This window comes from Bombina bombina, chromosome 4 (genome assembly GCF_027579735.1).
Source record: "Bombina bombina isolate aBomBom1 chromosome 4, aBomBom1.pri, whole genome shotgun sequence".
Taxonomy (NCBI): Eukaryota; Metazoa; Chordata; class Amphibia; order Anura; family Bombinatoridae; genus Bombina; species Bombina bombina.
The window spans coordinates 969513026-969537510 of record NC_069502.1 but is presented as its reverse complement, the minus strand read 5'-3'; the positions used below and the strand labels follow the sequence as shown (position 1 = coordinate 969537510).

The window sequence follows — 24485 nt, the reverse complement described above, 5'->3', positions numbered from 1 at the left end:
CAAAAGCTTAAGATCAACAGCATGCATTGACTCAAACGGAGCCTGTTGCAAAACTCTAAGAACAAGGTTGCGGCTCCAAGGAGGAGCAACATGTCTAAACACTGGTCTGATTCTGACCAGGGCCTTAACAATGGACTGTACATCCAAGAGAATAGCTAATCTCCTATGCAGCAAAACTGATGTTTGATGCGAGCCCCTACACGAGGAAGAAGAGCCAATGGAGGAAAAAGACATACGAGTCTGAACCTCCAGGGAACCGCTAGCGCCTCTACCAACTCTGCCTGAGGATCTCTTAATCTTGACCCATACCTGGGCAGCTTGGCATTGAGACGAGAGGCCATGAGATCTATTTCCAGAAGCCCCCATCTGAGGTTTATCTCTGAAAACACCTCGGGGTGGAGGAACCACTCCCCCGGGTGAAAAGATTGTCTGCTGAGGCAGTCTGCTTCCCAGTTCTCCACCCCCAGAATGTGGATCGCTGAGAGACAGCAGTTGTGGACCTCCACCCATTGAAGGATTTGGGACACTTCGCTCATCACTAAAGAACTTCTTGTTCCTCCCTGACGGTTGATGTAAGCGACCAAGGTAATATTATCTGATTGAAATCTGATATGCCGGGCAGAACTGAGTTGGGGCCATGACCTTAGAGCATTGAGAATTGCATGGAGCTTTAGAATATTGATTGATTCTCCTCTGGAAGATATCCCCTGGGCCATCCTGGTACCCCAGACAGCTCCCCAGCCCGAAAGGCTGGGATTCGTGGTCACAATCTCCCAGGACGGTCTCAAGAAGCACGTGCCTAGAGACAGGTGATCCTGACAGAGCCACCAAGAGAGAGATTCTGTCGTCTGGCTGTCTAGGACAATCCATTGAGACAGGTTCAAGTGACCTCTGTTCCATTGTCTCTGCATGCATAGTTGTAGAGGTCTGAGATGAAACTAGCAAAAGGAATAATGTCCACAAAAGACACAATTAGACCGATTACCTCCATACACTCAGCAACTGATGAGTTTTAGGTGGATTGGAGGGAAAGACAAGCCGTAGCTAGCTTGGAATATCTCTGATCTGTCAGGAAGATCCTCATGGAAGCTGAGTCAATGATAGTCCCCAGAAAAAAACACCCTGGAAGAGGGAACCAGATAACTCTTTTCAAGATTTATCTTCCATCCATGAGTTCGAGACTCAGTAGTGTGTCCGAATGATCTCTTGCCAAAGGAAAAGATGGAGCCTTAACCAAGATATCATCCAGGTAAGGAGCCACAGCAATATCCTGAGATCTGGCCACTGCTAGAAGAGCTCCCAGAACCTTTGTAAATATCCTGGAAGCAGTAGCTAAGCCAAATGGAAGTGCTATGAACTGGAAGTTTTGGTCCAGAAATGAAAACCTCAGGAACTGGAAGTAGTCCCTGTGGATCGAGACATGAAGATATGCATCCTTTAGGTCTATCGTCATGAACTGTCCCTCCTGAATCAAGGGAAGAATGGACCTGATAGTCTCCATCTTGAAGGATGGAACCCTGAGAAACTTAATCAAACATTTCAAGTTTAGGATTGGATGGAAAGTTCCTTCCTTTTTGGGAACTACGAAGAGATTTGAATAAAAACCTAGACCCCTTTGAGAGGCAGGAACCGGGACGATTATTCCCAAGGAGGAAAGATCCCGAATGCAATCTTGGAAAGCTGCTCTCTTCTTTGGTCTTGAGAGGATAAATCTGCCTCTGGGAGGATGCGATTTGAATCCTATCCTGTAACCCTGGGACACCCATGGATCTTGAACATCCTGCTTCCAGACTTCTGAGAAAAGAGACAATCTGCCTCCTACCTGATCCGATCCCGCATCGGGGGCCCACCTCTTCATGCCAATTTAGGTGGGCTTCTTGGTCTGCTTGGACTTGTTCCAAGACTGGCAAGGTTTCCAAGTATTCTTGGACTGTTTGGGTTTGGAGGCAGACTGGGTCCTCAGCTAATTTTCATTCCTTTTGGTCTGACAAAATTCAGACTGGCGACCCTTGGGTCTCGCTTTCTTATCATGGGGGAGAAAGGAACCCTTCCCCCTGTAACCGTGTAAATGATTGAATCCAGTCAAGGACCAAATAAGACCTTCCCCTTGAAAGGTAAGGAAAGAAGCCTGGATTTGTATCAAGATTTTAACCAGAGGGCTCTGCAAGCTAGGACTGCAAATCCCGAAGCTTTAGCTTTCAGGTGAAAAATCTGCATATTAGCATCACAGATAAAGGAATTGGCTATCCTTAGATCCTTGAACCTGTCCTGAATCTCCTCCAGAGAGGATTCCACATCAATTAACTCTGACAAGGAGTCACACTAATAAGTGGCTGAGCCGGCAACAGTGGCCACCGCAGCCGCCGATTAGAAAAGAAAACCCATATGTTGGAACATTCTCCTTAAAGGGACACTGAACCCAATATTTTTTCTTTCGTGATTCAGATAGAGCATGCAATTTTAAGCAACTTTCTAATTTACTTCTATTATTAATTTTTCTTCATTCTCTTGGTCTCTTTATTTGAAAAGCAAGAATGTAAGTTTAGATGCCGGCCCATTTTTGGCGAACAACCTGGGTTGTTCTTGCTGAATAAATTCACCCACCAATAAACAAGTGCTGTCCAGTGTACTAAACCAAAAATTATCTGGCTCCTTAGCTTAGATGCCTTCTTTTTCAAATAAAGATAGCAAGAGAATGAAGAAAAAATGATAATAGGAGTAAATTAGAAAGTTGCTTAAAATTGCATGCTCTATCTGAGTCACGAAAGAAAACACTTTCTAATTTCTTATCTATAAGATCCCTAAAGGAAGAGCTATCTTCCAATGGAATGGTAGTGCGCTTAGCGAGAGTAGAAATGGCTCCGTCTACCTTAGGAATGGAACTCCACAGTTCCAGATGGGAGTCAGGAACTAGGAACAATTTCTTGAAGGTTGAAGAGGGGGGGAAAGAAGATCCAATCTTCTCCCATTAACTCAAAATAATAGTCGCCATACGGACTGGGACCAGAAACGTCTCAGGGGCTTTCCATCATAGACCCTGTCAACCTTAGGGATCTTAGGTTCCTCCGTAAGCTTAGCCTCTGGAACCTCCAAAGTGGCTAAAACCTCTTTCAAAAGGAAACTGAGATGTTCAATTTTGAATCTGAAATAATTTTTGGTTAAGGAGCCTTAACCTCTGAAGTCTCAGCATCTGAAATTTCACCTTCTGATGCGACAGAGGTTAGATCATCTTCAGAAAAATGCGATAGGTTTGACAATTCTAACTGGAGAGAAGAAATGTCCCCAAATCTGCAGGACAATGTCTGACCTTTCTCTTGCTCTTGCGCTTTCCAGAGATAGGTAAGGCATTTAGGGCCGCCGATACAGCAGATTGTAATTGTGAGGAAAAATCAGCTGGAAAAAAACTACCTCCAGTAGAAGGCAATGGCGGGCCGCAGGGGACTGATTGTGAGATAGAGTTAAATCTGGGTTGAGGGGAGAGGAAAGGGGGTGATTTATCTGAAGGCATAACATTTCTAGCCCCTTTTTTAGCTTTTAAAACGACCCCAAGATAGATGGAACAGAACTGGGCAGGAGGGCACACCATGGTCTCCTCACAATAAAGGCAATTATTAGAAATATTAATTGCAGATAAAGAACCCTCAGAAGGGTTAACATCAGTGTCCTCCATAGCAAGGATGTTAGTTACAGCTATGGAGAAAAAACAAGGACCATAAAATAAAAAGTAAGGCACCTCTACCCTGCTTTAGGCTGGGTTGCTCACCCTCTCCTAGTAGCTCAGGCTAGATGAAGGTGTAGTCTATGGACTCTCCTCTGACTGCAACAGAGCTCTAAGATACTCAAATGGCTCCGCAATCACTCGACAGGAGGAAATAAAGCCGGTCACATGGGGCACAAGATAAGCCCGCCTCCACTACCGGTCTAAGCACGCGAAAATATCAACTGCGCAGTGAAAATAAAAAGTAAAAAATAACGTTCCCAGTTATCCACCTGTCTCAAGGTACCTCAGAGCCATAAAAATCAACCCCTTATAATTGCTCCGCTAAGGGGCTAAGTCCCCAAATGCTCAACATGAGAACCTCAACTACGGTGGTCTGTCCTCAGATCCCTCCAAGGAAAAACAGTCATTACACTGTGACTCAATACAGACTTACCCCTCAAGAATCACGCAGTGGAGCATACACACAGCTGCTCAAGGTGTATCAGACTTCTCCTTCCTCTGACACTGACCTGAGTGGAGAAAAAGGACATGCAGTGTAACTCATCTACACTGATTTCCCAGGGGTAGTTAGTTTAATTTTCCATATGTCCTTACAGAGAACGTTCCCCAATACATATGGATCTATCTAACCTTCACCACTACTCTCACTGAGAGATTTATATGGCTACTCCAATACCCCAGTCCTCTCTTGAATGGAAAATAGCCATTAAAGAACTATCTTCTTTCTTCTAACACTTTCTCTGCCATCCTCCTCTAGTGACGAAAGGCAAAGAATGACTGGGGGGATAGGGGAAGTAGGAGGTATATTTATAGCCTTTGACTGGGGTGTCTTGTCTTTGCCTTCTCCTGGTGGCCAGATGTTGATATTCCCAACAGTTATGAATGAAGTTGTGGACTCTCCCTGCCTTGAGAAGGAAACATGCGTTTTGACATTGTGTTTCGCAATTTGGATTTTAACGCGGTCGGGTTAGTGCACATGAAAACTTAGTAATCTTTATACACGTTATTGAAATATTACATATAAAAAATGTAAAAAATATATTAAAAATGATTACAAAATATAAAGATATTTTCTATGGATTATTTAGAATATTTTACAGTATGTTTAATCATTTTGAATAATTTTTAAAATATTTTATATGTAATATTTAAATAACGCGCCTTAAAGTGAATGTCAATTTTGATGCTAAAGTGCCCGGTTTTTAAAAATTCATCAAAATTTACATTTCACTCCTGTTGAGAAAAAAAACGTACCTTTTAATCTTCACAGCAGCTCCAGCTTCCTCCGGTCGTTGCAAGCCATTTCTGACGTCAGAAATGATGGATAGGTCATCCTCCAATCACGGCTTCCCCCCCCCCCCGGGGGAATCAGTGTCTGATTCAATGCCGTGATTGGAGGAAGCCAGATTCCTCATTTTAGACCAAGGAAGAGGCTTTGCGACGGGTGGAGGAAGCTGGAGCTGTTGTGAAGATTAAAAGATAAGTTTTTTTTATCTCAACAGGAGTGAAATGTAAATTTTGATGAATTAAAGTGCCCCTATTTTTAATCAAATTTTTAAAAAACGGGCACTTTAGCATCAAAATTGACATTCACTTTAAGATTACTAAGTTTTCATGTGCACTTCCCCGACCGCGTTAAATTCTGAGGGCTAGATTACAAGTGGAGCGTTAATTTATTTCCAGTTGAATTTGCATGTTTACGGGTGCACAATAAATAACTAGGCATTACAAGTGGCTGGATACGCTACGCAAGCTAGCGGTAGCAATTTGCTCTCTGAAAATTAACCAACTGCCCCCAAAATTTCAATGTAGTGTTGGTTTTTACTTTAAAAAATGTAGCTTTTTTTTTTTTTTTTTTTTTTTAACTGCCTAAAGAAGTTTTTAGGGCTTAAAGTGGGGGGTGTTAGAAAAAAATGGCACTGAAAATTGCCTTTACATAGTGGTCTATGGGGACTGTGTGCTCCCTGTAAATATATATGTATATGCATATACAAATATAAACACATAAATATATATGTAGAAAGAAACGAAGATCCAGCGAGCTCCAATTCTAAGGTAGAGTTTATTCAAAAATGAAAAACACACACTATTAAAAGGCTACAAAATAAAAATAGAGCTAGAACATGAAAAGAATGCTATGACCCACAGCTCCCTACCGGTCTATATATTTATATTTCAAATATGCTGCCCATCACTGCACGACTTACCCCCTTCACTGCGCTAGATTCTCTGCTGTGTCCACGGCATAAGAATGAGCCACCCACTGGAGCCCATGGAAGTGCGCTCTAGTAAGCGCAATGCTTCCCTGCAATGTGAACTCTTCACTCATAATCTGGCCCCAAATCGTGAAACACAAAGCGCAAAATAGATTTTTTACATCCCTATATTCTTCACATACAAATAATGGATTTTTTATGAATATATATATATATATATATATATATATATATACACGATACTGTTTATGTAAAATACATATCTTTACCTATATATCTATAAAATAGATATGCAGGTATAGGTATATACAGATAGATATAGAAACATGTATTTACAATAAAAAGTACATTATCATGTAAGTGAAGAGCATTGGATTGTTAAATATGTACAGTAAATATACAGTAAAACACAGAAATACCTAAGTACACACATTTAAACATATATGTGTATATATATATATATATATATATATATATATACACACACACACACATATATATAAAATATTTTTTATCTGTGTTATTATAAGTGTAACTGTACTTTTAAATGTATTTTGAATGCATTTTGTGCAACTTTTTTGTCTCCTGTAACAGTTGTTTACTGTTCAAACGCGTGTAAAGAGCCATGAAATATCCCTTATCGCTTGCACCCAACAGTTAGTTCTCCACTTGTAATCTAGTCATGTGTAGAGTTCTGGATGTGAAGTTTAAACGCATACATTGCATTAAAATGCTCAAAAAAGTCCCTAACAATTCAGAGTCATTTCTCTCTATGCTGGCGAGATTTTAATCATCAGGTCGTAAAAGTCAGTATTCGATGTAACAGCTTGTACATTAGCACACGACACATACAAATACTTGTATTTTTGTGTGGAAACCAGATGAAAGTTTGTAACCTTTTTTATTTAATTTTGTTTTAGGGAAGACAATATTTTATGTATAAAAAAAATGCAAAATTGATTACTTTTATGCTACAGTTATTTTTGTAATTGTTGTTTTGGATATGTTCTGATTGAATAATCAGTGCAATAAAATAAATGTAGATACCTTTCTGAGTGTGATTTATCCCCTTTGATGCTGGGAACAAACAAGCAACAGTAAATTAACCTCTTGAAAGCCAGGTACACACGCAGAGACAATCAGGGTGTTAAATAACTACTGTGTTGATATTTTTATATTTTATATTTAGCAACAGTGATATAACCTCTTGATTGCCAGGTCCACACGCAGACAATCAGGATGTTAAATAACTGCTGTGTTTATATTTTTATATATTTTTGTTATTCTTCCTTCATTAGTGAAAACAAATTGCTAAAATATCCGCTATTTATAGTATTCTGCTCATTTCTGTGTTGAATTTATAAGAGTAAAAGTGCAACACTGTGAAAGACTATTCATTTTCCACATCAAGGAGAACTTTAAGTGAACCTCCAGGTCTGAATTTATTGCTATTACTTTGGGAGACTGGCATTGGGACTTTAAGGGACTATCCAGGTATAAGTGTAAAACTGGGGTAGGTTAAAACACAGCACCTCTGTACTGTGTCCCTATTGTCATGGCTCTCACACCGTACTATGAAGGCCAATCAACCTGAGGCTTGGGGACTTAGTAAGTGTTAATAAAATCACACGTTTGGTATGTTTGTGTTGCTATATAAATGTACTCTGCTGTCCCTGTGGCATGTTCATTATCAATATATGTTACAGCCTGCTAGTTAATTGGCCCTAAAATACTTCCTCTGACTCACGCTGTTAGGGGATTATGTAAAGGGATAGCAAACACCAAAAATGTTATTGTTTAAAAAGATAGATAATCCCTTTATTTACCATTCATCAGTTTTGCATAACCAACACTGTTATAGAAATATCCTTTTTACCTCTGTAATTACCTTGTATCTAAGCTTCTGCAGACTGCCTCCTCATCTCAGATATTTTGACAGACTTGCATTACAGGCAATTAGTGCTGACTCTTAAATAACTCTACGTGCATGAGCACAATGTTATTTATGTGAAACACATGAACTAACGCCCTCTAGCTGTGAAAAACTGTCAAATGCATTCAGATAAGAGGCAGCCTTCAAGGGCTTAGAAATTAGCATATGAACCTACCTAGGTTTAGCTTTCAACTAAGAATACCAAGAGAACAAAGCAAATGTGATGATAAAAGTAAATGAGAAAGTTGTTTAAAATGACATACCCTATATGAATCATGAAATTTTGGACTTTACTTTCCCTTTAATGCTACACATTTTCTTACTTTATTCACATCATGCTAACCATGTCAATTGTTTTTTGGGTTTTCATATACTTTAATATTAACAAGTTTCAAGGGATTTAAAACTACACCTTACATAATTTTGCACTCTGTCCATTACAAACAATCCACTAACTCTTTCCTACCTTGGGCATCATAAATTGTCAAGGGTTTCTCCAAATCACTCAAAAATTATTATAAAAGGTTAGCAAGAAGGAAAGAAATTGCTATTTTAGCATAATTCAGAAAGAACAAAAATAGATTTTCACAATTCATACTTACTTCAGAAATCTTTTCCAGGGATGGAACAAAAAAGTCATCGCAGACAATCGCCAATGCATAGAACATGTACATTGCCTATGGGAATAAAATAAAAAAAAAGATCTATTAATTCAGGTAGAGCGGAGTAAGATACAATCAGTCATCCTAATTCTGCCAAAGTTAAAAAAAAGAAAATCACATTCCCGCTAAGGGTAGATTATCTAGTCAGAAAAAGTCATTTTAACATGACATTTCTTTTTCAACTTGATGACACAACACCAAAGATTTGATACCCACTATACAGATTAATACTTTCATATCTAACAGTTAAGGGAATATTAATACCAGCGCTTAATTATTACAAAGCTGAAATGCAAAATGTATTTTTCAAGTGATTGGGGATTATAACATAATAAAAATGAATGGCTTTAAATGCTGTGCCCAGGTCTGATTGCAGGTTACTTGAATAATCCTCACAGCTAATGTTAATTGCTATTCTGCATTGGAAATTCACCTTGCAAATTAATGTGATTTATTTAAATTTAGATAACGAAAAATATGCCACTTTGTGCAGACTGAATAGCAATGATTCAAACACCCTATACCTTTATTTCACGTCTAATTAAAAGATGGGCTTAAAATAACGTCTGCAACATACACTTTGTACTTTGATCACTTAGGAAAGACAATTGTGAGCATTACAATGACATTCACACTTCTAAGCTCTCAAATATGATCAATAATGTAGTTAAAAACACGTATTGTAACGCTGACTGCAATTTGTCGCCCCTTTTGTCTATTTTAGCTTTACCTCCGCATGACAGTCTGGTTCTTTTTTTTTTTTTTTTTTAACATATTTTCTTTGAAGACTACACATCTAAGACAGGGGTTCCATTCATCAGTTGGCGGGCGGCGGGCGGACGGACGAAGTTCGCCGTCATGAACTTTGTTTGCCCTGTCACGATGCCCACATGTAGCATTGCACAAGCCTCTGATCGCAATGATTAAAGTCCGCTATACTTTAGGTGGCGGAAAGGTTAAAGGAACATGAAAAACAATTTTTTTTTTCATGATTTAGAAAGTGCATGCAATTTTAAGCAACTTTCTAATTTACGTCTATTATCTAATTTGTTTCATTTTCTTGATATACTTTGCTGAAAAGCATATCTAGATAGGCTCAGTAGCTGCTGATTGGTTGCTGCACATAGATGTCTCCTGTGATTGGCTCACCCATGTGCATTGCTATTTCTTCAACAAGGGATATCTAAAGAATGAAGCAAATCAGATAATAGAAGTAAATTGTAATGTTGTTTAAAATTTGTATTCTCTACTTGAACCCTGAAAGAAAATTGTTGGGTTTAGTGTTCCTTTAAGTAGCAGTGGTCTAAGGACCGCTGCTACTTAACTATCATTTCAGGCTCGCACTGTAGCTCCAAAGCTGCTCTCACAGCTTGATAAATGGAGCCCATATATTTTTTTATCAGCGGTTGCGAGCTGTATTACACAGACCCGTACAAAAAGATTTGCTTCATTCTCCTGGTATCCTTTGTTGGTATCCTTTGTTGAATGAGAAGTAATGCACTACTAGGAGCTAGCTGAAGACATCCAGTGAGCTAATTACAAGAGGCATATATGTGTAGCCACCAATAAGCAGCTAGCTCCCAGCGGTGCACTGCTGCTTCTGAGCCTACCTAGGTATGTTTTCAATGAATGACATTAAGAGAACAAAGCAAATTAGGTAATATAAGTTAATTGGAAAGTTGTTTAAAATTGTGTGATTTATTTCAATCATAACAGTGTATCTTTTATTTCTGTCTGACAGTTACATATATTATTATTTTGTATATATTATTGTTTTAGAATATCAAACCTTTATAGTTAATACTTTGTTTCATCTGCATTTCTTAATTCTTATCACTATTACCTGTTTCCTTTGACACAACAGTCTATTACATGGACAAAAAAATAAATGCAGCAATTCATTAGAGCATATTTTTTTTATCACTACTGACCCTAGTTTATTAGGCTTTTTTTTTACCTTTCCACATATGTTAAATGCTGCTCAGGAGCTGAGTTTAAACATATTGCAAACTAGGGTAAGTAAGGCAATAATTACTATTGCTCTGATGATTTGGAGGCTGCCATTAGAATGTCCCTTTAAGTATTCATGCAGTCTAAGGAACATTGTGATCACCTGTCTGTTCTCACCTATGTGTCTACCTCCCATACAACCACATTTGCTCTTCTTTTTCTCTAAAAAGAATTACTTTCTAGGAAACTGGCTTTTCATAATTTGAGGTAACCACCAAAAATAAGCAAACAATAAAGGAATCATCCAAAAAAGGCACTTTGCCTTGCAGATATTTCTAGGAACAATCTGCTTCAATTTGCTTACTGAGAACCATAAGGATCAGGTCCTTATGTCATGACAGCATACTGAGATAGGCTCAGTAATGTGCATGTGTAATGATCACTGGATGGCTGCGGAGTTAAAAAAAATAATTGTGAAACACGTACACCCTCCTGAGCAGTATAGTCCTGTGGAACAATTAATTATACTCTGTTACACTTATATCCAGCAAGGAATATACATTTATGCCAATATTAAAGTCAGTGCACTATATTCAGAAAAAAAGGACGTTTGTTCCTTTTTTTTTTCTTTTTCGTCATTATCGGCTGGACAGTCATGGAACAAAAATGCTTGTTGCCTAGGCAATGCTGAGATCAGAATTTCTTGCACACCGATCAGTCCTAGCTGTAAAGCTGGTGACTTCAGAGGTGACGACATTAGCTGTTTCACACGCTTACGTCAAATGTGTGTGATTGTAGCTTTTTTTTTTTATCTGGAGCTGAACTACAGCCTCAAGCACTTCTGAGGAATGGAAAGGAGGTTAAAAGGGACAGTAAAGTCAACATTAAACTTCCATGATTCAGATAGAGCATGCAATATTAAACAACTTTCCAGTTTCCTTCTAATTATATAATTTGCTTTGTTCAATTTGCATCATTTGTTGAAAAGCAGGTAGGATAGGAGCAGCAATGCACTACAAGGAACTAACTGTTGATTGGTGGCTGCACATATAAGCCTCTTGTCATTGACTCATCCAATGTGTTCATCTAGTTCCCAGGAGTGCATTTCTGCTCCTAAGCATGCTCTTCGGGAAAGGATACCAAAAGAACAAAGCAAATGTGCTAATAAAAGAAAATTAGAACATTGTTTAAAATTGTATCTAAATCATGAAAGAAAAAAATTGGATTTAATGAAATATTAAATTAAAAAATAATTGCATGCAAAAAAGAATCATATTACATGCACAGCATATTAGGCAAATGTTTGTACTGCTTCTGTTAATGCATAATCAGACTCCATGTATATGTTCCCTTTAAATACATTTTAGTTATGATGATCAATAGAAGTTAAAGGGACACTGAACCCAAATTTTTTCTTTTGTGATTCAGATAGAGCATGAAATTTTAAGCAAGTTTCTAATTTACTCCTATTATCAATTTTTCTTCGTTCTCTTGCTATCTTTATTTGAAAAAGAAGGCATCTAAGCTTTTTTTTAGTTCAGGACTATGGACAGCACTTTTTTTTATTGGTGGATGAATTTATCCACCAATCAGAAAGGACAACCCAGGTTGTTCACCAAAAATGGGCCGGCATCTAAACTTACATTTTTGCATTTCAAATAAAGATACCAAGAGAATGAAGAAAATTTGATAATAGGAGTAAATTAGAAAGTTGCTTAAAATTTCATGATCGAGAGTACATATCTACAAATGGCGCTATTTGCGGATGATTTGCTACTCCTTGTATCAGATTCCGAGTTATATATAGGAAAAATTATAGAGAGTATCCTCTTATTTGCAGATATCTCAGGATATAAGATAAATATGAAGAAATCTCAGATACTATCGCTATACAAAAAACAAAGGAAAAAAATATATATATTTTTGAGGAACTAGAAGAAAGCATGACATATTTAGGAATTAAAATATCTAATAATCCTAATAGAATATAGGACTTAAACTACCCACCGCTAATTAAAAATATACTTAAAGATCTTAAAACATGGCAGAATCTAAATTTAAACTGAGTTCACGTAATTAAAATGTCTATTCTGCCTAGATTATTATAGAATCCTTTCGTCCTAGAAAGACCAAGAAGAGGCGCTCTGGTGCAGATAATCATTTGATATTGCACTGGTTGTGCAACTCTGTATGTGAGTATAGGTCCTCCGCTATCTGTTGTGTTTCTGACCGTGCTTTGGGTATTTTGCACCAAGGGCGCTTTTTGCCTTATATTACAGATATACATCTTCACCCTCTGAGACGCGACTGTCACACGCAGCTGTTTGGTCCTGAGAGAGTCAGCCGAGCGGCTCTGAAGCTTCGGCTTGTCAGTTATTGCACTGTATGTGCAAATACACTTGTGAGTATTGAGTCATTGTTCTCTTCTATTACCCTTACATATCCTAGGATTATCTGCACCAGAGCGCCTCTTCTTTGTCTTTCTAAGACGAAAGGATTCTGTCACAAATATTTTTGGAGAGAGCAGCCACCGATTGGGGTCCTCTTTGATGTTCACGGATTGGGAGATCCTTTTATTGGGACTATTTTGGCACTAATGGACATATACCATCCCATTATTTTCAAGGACTATGTATAAGTATATATAATTAAATGTACATATTTATCATTTGTTTTAGTTATTTGGTATATATTATTCCACAAGGTACACATTACTTATCATATAAGGATATTTTTATTTCACATATTATATGATTATATCGTATCAAGATTAAGTATATCACCTGATTGGCTTTCTCTAATATTAGGGAGTTGCATAAAATAGGCGCATCTTTTCTCATTGGACACACATTCACATTATTTGTGGTGTGGTCTATTTCTTTTCTGTTATCCTAGATTATTATACCCTATTCATATGCTACCATTACGAATACCCAATAAAGATCTTAAAATATTGCAATAAGGAACTATATGTGGAAAGGAAATAAGTCAATGATTAGCATCTCTAAATTGCAAATGCCAGCAAATAAATTAGGATGGAGTATGGAAAGAAAATGATTATGCCTATGTCAATATCTTATTTACCGCATGCAGAGACTGCTGAAATCCCCCAAAATATTAAAAAACATATAGTATATTGTGATTGTTTATCGACATGGAAGCTTACTAATAGATACCTTGGGGCAAATTATAAATATTCGAGATATATTCCAATTAAAGTAAACCCCAAATTTCCAATAGGTTATAATTACCCTTTTCGGAGTTGAAATAAGTTTTGGATTAACAAAATAACGGCTAGATTACGAGTTGTGCGTTAGGGTTAAAAAGCAGCGTTAAGAGGTCCTAACGCTTCTTTTTAACGCCTGCTGGTATTAGGAGTCTTGAAATGACAGGTGTACCGCTCACTTTTTTGGCCAGACTCGAAAATACCGCAAATCCACTTACGTCAATTGCGTATCCTATATTTTCTATGGGACTTGCATAACGCCGGTATTACGAGTCTAACCAAAAGTGAACGGTACAGCCTCTTCTGTCAAGACTGATACCGCATTTAAAAGTCAGTAGTTAAGAGTTTTATGGGCTAACGCCGTAGCATAAAACTCTTAACTAAAGTGCTAAAAAGTACACTAACACCCATAAACTACCTATTAACCCCTAAACCGAGGCCCCCCCACATCGCAAACACTAAATAAAACTGTTTAACTCCTAATCTGCCGAACCGGACATCGCCGCCACTATAAAAATATATTAACCCCTAAACCGCCGCCCTCCCGCATCGCAAACACTAGTTTCATTTTATTAACCCCTAATCTGCCGTCCCTAACATCGCCGATACCTATCTACATTTATTAACCCCTAATCTGCCGCCCCCAACGTCGCCTCAACTATATTAAAGTTATTAACCCCTAAATCTAAGTCTAACCCTAACCCCCCTAACTTAAATATAATTTAAATAAATCTAAATAAAATGACTACAATTCACTACATTATTCCTATATAAAACTAAATACTTACCTATAAAATAAACCCTAAGATAGCTACAATAGAACGAATAGTTACATTGTAGCTAGCTTAGGGTTTATTTTTATTTTACAGGCAACTTTGTATTTATTTTAACTAGGTACAATAGTTATTAAATAGTTATTAACTATTTAATAACTACCTAGTTAAAATAAAGACACATTTACCTGTAAAATAAATCCTAACCTAAGTTACAATTACACCTAACACTACACTATAATTAAATTAATTACCTAAATTAACTACAATTAAATACAATTTTAAAAAAATATCTAAAGTACGAAAACCCCCCACTAAATTACAGAAAATAATAAAATAACTACAAGTTTTTTTAAACTAATTACACTTAATCTAATCCCCCTAATAAAATAAAAAAGCCCCCCAAAATAATAAAAAGCCCTACCCTATACTAAATTAAAAATAGCCCTTAAAAGGGCCTTTTGCGGGGCATTGCCCCAAAGTAATCAACTCTTTTATCTGTAAAAAAAAGTACAATACCCCCCAACATTAAAACCCACCACCCACACACCCAACCCTACTCTAAAACCCACCCAATACCCCCTTAATAAAACCTAACACTAACCCCTTGAAGATCACCCTACCTTGAGAAGTCTTCACCCAGCCGGGCCAAAGTCATCAACGAAGCTGGGCGAAGTGGTCCTCCAGATGGGCAGAAGTCTTCATTGAAACCGGCCAGAAGAGGTCCTCCAGATGGGCAGAAGTCTTCATCCAGGCGGCATCTTCTATCTTCATCCATCCGGCGCGGAGCGGCTCCATCTTCAAGACATCCGACGCAGAGCATCCTCTTCAAACGAAGTCCAACTGAAGAATGAAGGTTCCTTTAAATGACGTCATCCAAGATGGCGTCCCTTGAATTCCAATTGGCTGATAAAATTCTATCAGCCAATCGGAATTAAGGTAGAAAAAAATCCTATTGGCTGATGCAATCAGCCAATAGGATTGAGCTGGCATTCTATTGGCTGATTGGATCAGCCAATAGAATGCGAGCTCAATCCTATTGGAAGATTGGGGTTAATATTATAATGTAGGTTGCGGCAATGTCGGGGGCGGCAGATTCGGGGGTTAATAAGTGTAAGATTAGGGGTGTTTAGACTCGGGGTTCATGTTAGGGTGTTAGGTGTAGATATTAAAAGTATTTCCCCATAGGAATCAATGGGGCTGCGTTAGGAGCTTTATGCTGCTTTTTTGCAGGTGTTAGGTTTTTTTTCAGCCGGCTCTGCCCCATTGATTCCTATGGGGAAATGGTGCACGAGCACGTTTTGCCAGCTCAACGCTACCGTAAGCAGAGCTGGTATTGAGGTGAGATGTGGAGCTAAATTTTGCTCTCCGCTCACTTTTCTGCGGCTAACGCCGGGTTTGTAAAAACCCGTAATACCAGCGTTGTCTGTAGGTGAGTGGTGAGGGAAAACTGCTTGTTAGCACCGCACAGGATTACCGACAAAACTCGTAATCTAGGTGTAAGTGATTTATGTTGAGAGAATAATAAAGGTATATATTCTATTCAAGAGATCTTTGACAAATACCAAGTCAAAATTAAAAACTATTTTTACTATTTTCAGATTGAATCATATATAAAAACGGTTCTTAGAGATTCATTAAATGTTTGTAATAAAAATACAATTAAAGAACTGTGCGAAAGCTATGAAAAAGGCAACCACAAGATCACTTATATATATAATAAATTAATTGCTAGGGTAATTGAGGAAAATACCCCATTAATAATAAATAAATGCCAACAGTTAATAGACATAGAAGTTACCAATGAACAACTATACCATAGCCTAAAAATCGTAATTACAATGGCAAGTGAGTTGAGGGAATCACAGTATAGAATCCTACATAAGGACTATATGACAATAACAAAGAGGAATAAATTGATAAAGAAAGCTAGTCCATTCTGCCCAAAATGTTCATATCAGTTTCCTAATTTATCCCACTATTTCTGGGATTGCCCAAAAATATATCAATATCGTGCCCAGATATCATTTTGGATATCTACGATAGTCAAAACGAAATTTGAACTAGATAAACAAGCAATTTTCTTATTACAAATATCAAATATTAAGAAACCCCAAAATAAAATAGTTATTGCAATGACTATACTAATAGCAAGAAGGACAATTACAAAACTATGGACTGGAAAAAAAATCCTTCTATTGTGATACTTAAAGCAATATGGCAACAGATGATAATAGAGAAATATGACACATTACTTGATACTATAGGGAGAAAGCATCACTTTATGAATAAATGGGAACAGTATATTAAAACATTGAATGAGGAAACCCAAAATATTATATACAAAGGTATAAAGTAGAGAGGCTATTACACCTATAGCGGGTACGGTTGTCAACATAAGTGTGATATTAGTATACTGGGTGATATAATAGTAAATATACTACTATGGACTACCACCTTATCTAAAAACCCATTATACTTCTTTTCCTCTTTTCTTTTTTTTTAAAAATTTAACTAAATTATATGCATCTTGAAATTGTGATATATAACTATAATTGTATGAAAAATTATGATGTACAATAAAGATTTATAAACAAAAAAAAATTTCATGCTCTATCTGAATCACAAAAGAAAAAATTTGGGTTCAGTGTCCCTTTAACAAATCAGTCAATAGGATTTAAGCAGCTCTCATTCTATTGGATGATTCATCTTCAGAAGCAATACATGCCACAGTCACCTCTCTGAGCATGCATAGGGCTTGATTTATCAAGCAAGGGCGGGCAGCAAACCGCTGGCGGAATTTACAATTGCAACTCCGCTCCCTGCCCGCGCACAGCCAATCACGCACGGGCAGGAGCTGCCACCCAAGAGGTGGAGAAAAGGGTAGGGAAGCAGTCATCTGATTACAGCTGCTTGATAAATCCTGAATGCAGGTTGTCTTGTGAGAAACTGCAGTCGTAGGGGAGGAGAAGGCTTGATAAATAGAGCACAATGTGTTTGAATACTGGTGCACAAGCCATGATATGTGCGTATGCCGCTAAAAAAAACAATTATAACTTTTACTAGAAGCAATTTTGCTAATGGAAGTATTGCAAAAATGCTTTTATTTCCAATTGAAATGCGCCTATGCACGTTTCATTTTGGACCTTTCTATCCCGTTAATGAAATACAAAGTTCTCTCTTTAGAGGATTTCCTGAGAGTCATGTAGTGATGACGAGGCTTCTTATAGAATCTGCCCAGACCAGAAAGCTTTAGAGAATTGAACCATAGTGACCCATTTATTTTAGTCTTGCATTTGCCTTCTCTACAAAATATGAAAGCTTTATATTTGAGTAGGATTTTATCCTGTGATTTGCCAAGAGCGTTACAAACTGTTTAATGTCTTTGTATTCTTAGATCTTTTCAAAACAGATAAGAGAAATAATACACAAAATAAAACCACAAATTTCAAGCCATCAGCTGCAGCCTTTTTATTCTCTATATTGTAAAGTAGCCTGTGATGTTCCTTGTGCTCTGTAACCTACATCTCATAAAGGAGGAAAGGTGCCGCTCATCTCTCACTGAAGTTGCGGCCTTCATTTGACGCCTCTGGGAATTTCTACGATATAAAGAATGTATTTCTCTGCAAGGGAGATCCCATTTTATTTGTGAACTTGATCCAACATTAAGACACAAAGTAACTCAAGAGAACATTAAACGCCTAATTAAATTACCCATACAATGGCCCACATTTATGAAGGTGAGCACAGAATGTTTCCAGAAAGGGAACCTGCCCACACACATCTGGGGCCTACAATGCAGCATCCAAATCCAGAATTTAAACATTACACATTGAAAGTCATGTGGAGGCCCACCCTTTCTGTCACACAATCCATTGCACAGGGCTTGTCAGTCATCCTGGATCAACGAGTCGTCGTGCACAAGTTAAGAAACAGTGGTTTTGAATACCAGTGCTTCTTAAAGGGACAGTATACTGTAAAATTGTTTTTCCCTTAATATATTTCCAGCTGCAGAGTATAGAATGTATGAGAAATTGCATTTTCAGGTTTATTTGTGTATATGAAATTGCTCTTTTTATGCTTTGAAACCACGGCCTTTTGAAATGGGTTGAGTTTGCAGGTAAAATGAGATCTCATTATGTTATAACTTTGTGTACACACTTTTGCTTCCTTATCTTATATCTGTTTGTAAAACCATAGCTCAATACTTAGAAAGAAAAATAGAAAATTATAACTGTATTAGTTATCTATTCTACACCCCACTGTGAGTGTAATTTCTTCTGCTGGCTGTGTTTACATTGCTTGTCTATAGCATTGACTTCAGTATACAAACGTTCAGTACAGGTGGGGATACCACAGGCTAAGTCAACTATTTAAAATGCTGAAATATGGATAAACAAGCTACTTATAAACAATTTAATACACTCCAGAAGTTAAAATGGATCATTGGGAACAAATGAAAGGGGAGAACAATATGGGTAAACTGTCCCTTTAACTTTCTGTTTCATTGGATTGGTTTAAGCTGCTCACAGCAGCGCAAGAGCTTGCGGATATAGAAATACATAGGGTGGATGAGACCCTTGCTATTGTCTGTACCACTCAACTGTCAATTACCGGGGGGTGGGGGGGTCATTTTGTTCGATTTTCCTGTAATTTAATTCAGAACAGGGTCGATAAAAATCAATGATTTAAAAAAAAAAAATCTATTTTTTTTATTTAAATCTGTGTTTTTTTTTAATTTAAATCCGATTTTTTTAAATTTAATTTTTTTATTTTTTAGAAAATGATTCTTGAGGAAAAACATATCTAAAGATTTCTATTTAAGATACATTATAACCTAAAGGTTATTAATCCTGAAATATAGATTTGTTTTTAACCCCTTAATGACAACTGACGTACCAGGTACGTCATGCATTAACAACCAGTTAATGACAATAGACGTACCTGGTACGTCAGTTGTCTAACAGAGTGCTGGAAGCGATCGCAATCGCTTCCAGCAGCTCTCAGGGTATTTCAGTGATGCCTCTATATGGAGGCATCCTGCAATACCTTTTTAGAAGACTCCGATGCAGAGAGAGCCACTCTGTGTGCACCGGTAGCGATGGTGCCGTTCGTTGGTGGGTGGGAGCATAACAGGGAGGCGGGTGGGCGGCCCATCGCTACCTGGCATCCGGTTCCTGTAAGTGCAATGTGCACGCCGGATGCCGGGAGCGTGCGGGGGGGGGCGCGCGCGCGATTAGCTGGCCACTGACACCAATGAGGAGGGAAGAGGGGGGAAAAAAGATTTTAAAAAAATAAATATATAAGGATCTGGGAGGGGGAGGGGGTTGGGGTATTGTGGGGGGCTGCTACACTACAGAAAACATTAATAATGGCAAAAAGAAAAAAAAATACTTTTGTTTTTGGGGCAAATTGGGTACTGGCAGACAGCTGCCAGTACCCAAGATGGCGGCAATTAGGTAGGGGAGAGGGTTAGAGAGCTGGGGGGGGATCATGGAGGTTGGGGCTAAGGCAGGGGTCCATCACAGCTAAAACATTTTTTTTTTATTAAAAAAAGGAAAAACTCATTTTATTTAGTACTGGCAGACTTTCTGCCAGTACTTAAGATGGCGAGGGACAATTGTGGGGTGGGGTGGGGGAGGGAAGAGAGCTGTTTGGGAGGGATCAGGGGGTGGGATGTGTCAGGTGGGAGGCTGATCTCTACCCTAAAGCTAAAATTAACCCTGCAAGCTCCCTACAACCTACCTAATTAACCCCTTCACTGCTGGGCATAATTTACGTGTGGTGCGCAGCAGCATTTAGCGGCCTTCTAATTACCAAAAAGCAATGCCAAAGCCATATAAGTCTGCTATTTCTGAACAAAGGGGATCCCAAAGAAGCTTTTACAACAATTTGTGCCATAATAGCACAAGCTGTTTGTAAATACTTTCAGTGAGAAACCTAAAATTGTGAAAAATGAATTTTTTTTTAATTGTTTGCTCGCATTTGGCGGTGAAATAGTGGCATAAAATATAGCAAAATGGGCCTAGATCAATACTTGGGGTTGTCTACTACACTACCCTAAAGCTAAAATTAACCATGCAAGCTCCCTACAACCTACCTAATTAACCCCTTCACTGCTGGGCATAATTTACGTGTGGTGCGCAGCAGCATTTAGCGGCCTTCTAATTACCAAAAAGCAACCCCAAAGCCATATAAGTCTGCTATTTCTGAACAAAGGGGATCCCAAAGAAGCATTTACAACCATTTGTGCCTTAATTGCAGAAGCTGTTTGTAAATAATTTCAGTGGGAAACCTAAAGTTTGTGAAAACATTTGTGAAAAAGTGAACTTTTTTTTTTATTTGATGACATTTGGCGGTGAAATGGTGGCATGAAATATACCAAAATGTACCTAGATCAATACTTTGGGTTGTCTTCTAAAAAAAAAATATATACATGTCAAGGGTTATTCAGGAATTCCAGACAGATATCAGTGTTCCAATGTAACTAGCGCTAATTTTGAAAAAAAGGGGTTTGGAAATAGCAAAGTGCTACTTGTATTTATGGCCCTATAACTTGCAAAAAAAGCAAAGAACATGTAAACATTGGGTATTTCTAAACTCAGGATAAAATTTAGAACTATTTAGCATGGGTGTTTTTTGGTGGTTGCAGATGTATAACAGATTTTGGGGGTCAAAGTTAGAAAAAGTGTGTTTTTTTCAATTTTTTCCTCATATTTTATATTTTTTTTTATAGGAAATTATAAGATATGATGAAAATAATGGTATCTTTAGAAAGTCCATTTAATGGCGAGAAAAACGGTATATAATATGTGTGGGTACAGTAAATGAGTAAGAGGAAAATTACAGCTAAACACAAACACAGCAGAAATGTAAAAATAGCCTTTGTCATTAAGGGTAAGAAAATTGAAAAATGGTCTGGTCATTAAGGGGTTAAATATATAGCAAGATGCTGTATATTCATAGCTGTAAAGATTTTTGTTTTTATGATAAATTCGTTCCATTAATCAATTCACAATGTCATGCTCTCCCAGAGGTGTCTGTAAGATTATTTTGGCCACATTTTCTATATTGAAGATATTATCACATATTGGGCCAGATTATGAGTGGAACACAAACGTTTGCACGCAAGCGATATCAGGCTTTAAGCATTTGCTTGCGTGCAAGTTAAATTTGCACTCATATGATAAGTTGAAAGTAAATGTTATCGCTTTAGAGAAATTGAAGTTAAAGCTTCACGGGTTTGCGCGTCCTCAGAGCTGTGGTTAAAGGGACACTAAACCCAAATTATTTCTTTCATGATTCAGATAGAGCATATAATTTTAAGCAACTTTCTAATTTACTCCTATTATCAATTTTTCTTTGTTCTCTTGCTATCTTTATTTAAAAAGCAAGAATGTGATGCATAGGTGCCGGCCCATTTTTGGTTGAGAACCTGGGTTATATGCTTGCTTATTGGTGGGTAAATGTAAGCCTCCAATATGCAAGCACTATCCATGGTGCTGAACCTAAAATCGCCTGGCTGCTAAGATTTACATTCCTGCTTTTAAAATAAAAATAGCAAGAGAACGAAGAAAATTTGATAATAGGAGTAAATTAAAAAGTTGATTAAAATTTCATGCTCTATCTGAATCATGAAAGAAAAAATTGTGGGTTCAGTGTCCCTTTAACTGTTTTGCAAAACATAAAAAGTGGAACAAAACACATCAAAAATACATTACAAAGTACAGTTACACTTATAACACTATCTAATAAAAAAAAAATAAAAAAAAATGCCCAAAAAAATTATAAAGGCTCAAGGATTTGAGATCTCAGCCAGGCCAGCAAAGGGATTTAACATAGAGACACATACATATATATGTCTAAATGTGTATATGTATGTATATATACACACACATGTATTTATGTATGTACAGTATATATGTATTTACAGACATACACATATAAACACAATAGATATGTACACACACACACACACATATATATATATATATATATATATATATATATATATATATATATATATACACACACATACATATACATACATATGTGCATTGGAGCCTTTTGCAGTTAAGTAGATGAAAACATGTAAAAACATATTTATGCAATATTCATATTTAATAAAGCGTTATGTTTATTTATTGTAAATATTTCACATTCCAATGTTCTGCACATAGCAGAATATTTTCTAAGTATTTATAAATAGATATTCCTATATATATATGAATATATCTATACCTATATATAATCATCTAAAGATATAGATATATATGTTACCAATATACCATCATATATATGTAGAAATATGTATTTAGGAATAAATAGAACATATTCTTGTATGTGAAGAACATTGTAATGTGAAATATTCATATTTTCATGTCACTTTTTTTCTCTATTGACTTCTATATGGGAATAGGTTATCGCGTGCTCGATATTCTAAGTTCGGCATTTTGCACGAGACCGATAACTTTTTACTTTCAACTCATAATACGAGTACAACCCGACGCGCGCACAAAGTTTACTTCTAGCGCAATTAGCGCTCTAGCAAAAGCGCTAAATAGATCTCCATTCGTAATCTGGCCCATCATTGGTTTTGTAGTTCTCAAAACTGTTAATTTGTGTCTGAAGAAATAACATGCCCCTTCTTCACAGCAAATGTTATAAAATTAACATACAGAGTTGAGAAATACACCTTAAAGGGACATAATCATGAAAGAAAACTTTTAGGTTTAAGGTAGAGCATACAATTTTGAGATTTCAGATTTTCTCCTTCCAATAAAGTACAGCTGAAAAGTTAATCAAATATGAATGATTAACCTATTAAACTGGAGATAGTTCACCTCCCAATTATTTAATTAATTTCAATGATCTATCTATTAATATCTAATGATATATAACCAAATCAGTATTGGTCTGATATAACCGGAAAAATAATCTGAAAAGTTATTATTCTAAAAATGAAAACCATGATTTAAATTGATTTAAATCGTTCTGACTAGTGATTTAAATTGTGATTTTTAAATCAATTTGATTTAAATCAAATCCACCCTCATTCAGAATAGAGGATTTTTTTTCCCTACATTTCAGCAAATCTTTGGGATTTTATTTGATCACTCAACGTGAACATTTTATTATCATAATTCAGGAATTATAATGAGTTTAATGTGGTTCCTGTTGGCAGCTGTAAAGTAAAATTCATTTTCAGTCGAACAAAGAACAACTAACAGAGAAAGAAGTTAAGACACAGCATGGGCTATGTATATTGCTATAGCTACACACAACCGACCTACATATGGTATCTATGGTTTATCTGGCTTATTTGTGTTCTCTCTGAATACATATGTATTTGTGAGTGTGTATGTACATAGCACTTATCTATTTATAGGTTTGTTTAGTGTTTTCAGTAATTCTGTTATTTGACAAAAAATATCTAATATGTGGCTCGTCATTTATGTATTACCCTGGAATATGGTTGCCAGCTGTTCTCCACAAAAATACTCGACAATCTGTCTGGGTACAACGATAGGTAAAGTCACACAATGCCCCCCCCCAAAAAAAAGCTCTTCCTGAACCACCACTCTTGATCCCACAATGTATATTTCTGACTACTCTATGAAGCACAAGAGAGTAACCGGTACTGGGTAAGACCTTAAGTGTGTGCGTGGGGGGTTATATTACTCGACTGGTCCTGCATACTCTTCTAACCAGGTCTTTGATCTGGACTCTTAAAGCGACAGTCAATTCCAAAAATGTTACTGTATAAAATGACAGATAATCCCTTTATTATTCATTCCCCATTTTTGCACAGCCAACATGGTTATATTAATATACTTTTAACCTTGTACCTAAGTCTCTTGACAGCCCCCTGATCACATGGCTATTTATTTATTATCTATTGACTTTAATTTTAGCCAATTAGTGCAGTGTCATGCAGAACTCCACAGGAGAGAAAAACATAAATTATGCTTACCTGATAATTTTCTTTTCTTCTGACGGGAAGA

At 37.0% G+C, this 24485-nt stretch overlaps 1 protein-coding gene across 1 annotated transcript in view; it reads right to left on the bottom strand.

Annotated features, from left to right (window-relative positions):
- The window catches only part of SLC24A3 (solute carrier family 24 member 3), a 905365-nt gene that overhangs the window by 280194 nt on the left and 600686 nt on the right, over window positions 1–24485 (bottom strand). The window contains exon 4 of the mRNA XM_053712005.1: window positions 8473–8547. Coding sequence (XP_053567980.1) covers window positions 8473–8547 — 75 coding nt within the window. The remainder of the gene's footprint in view (window positions 1–8472; window positions 8548–24485) is intronic.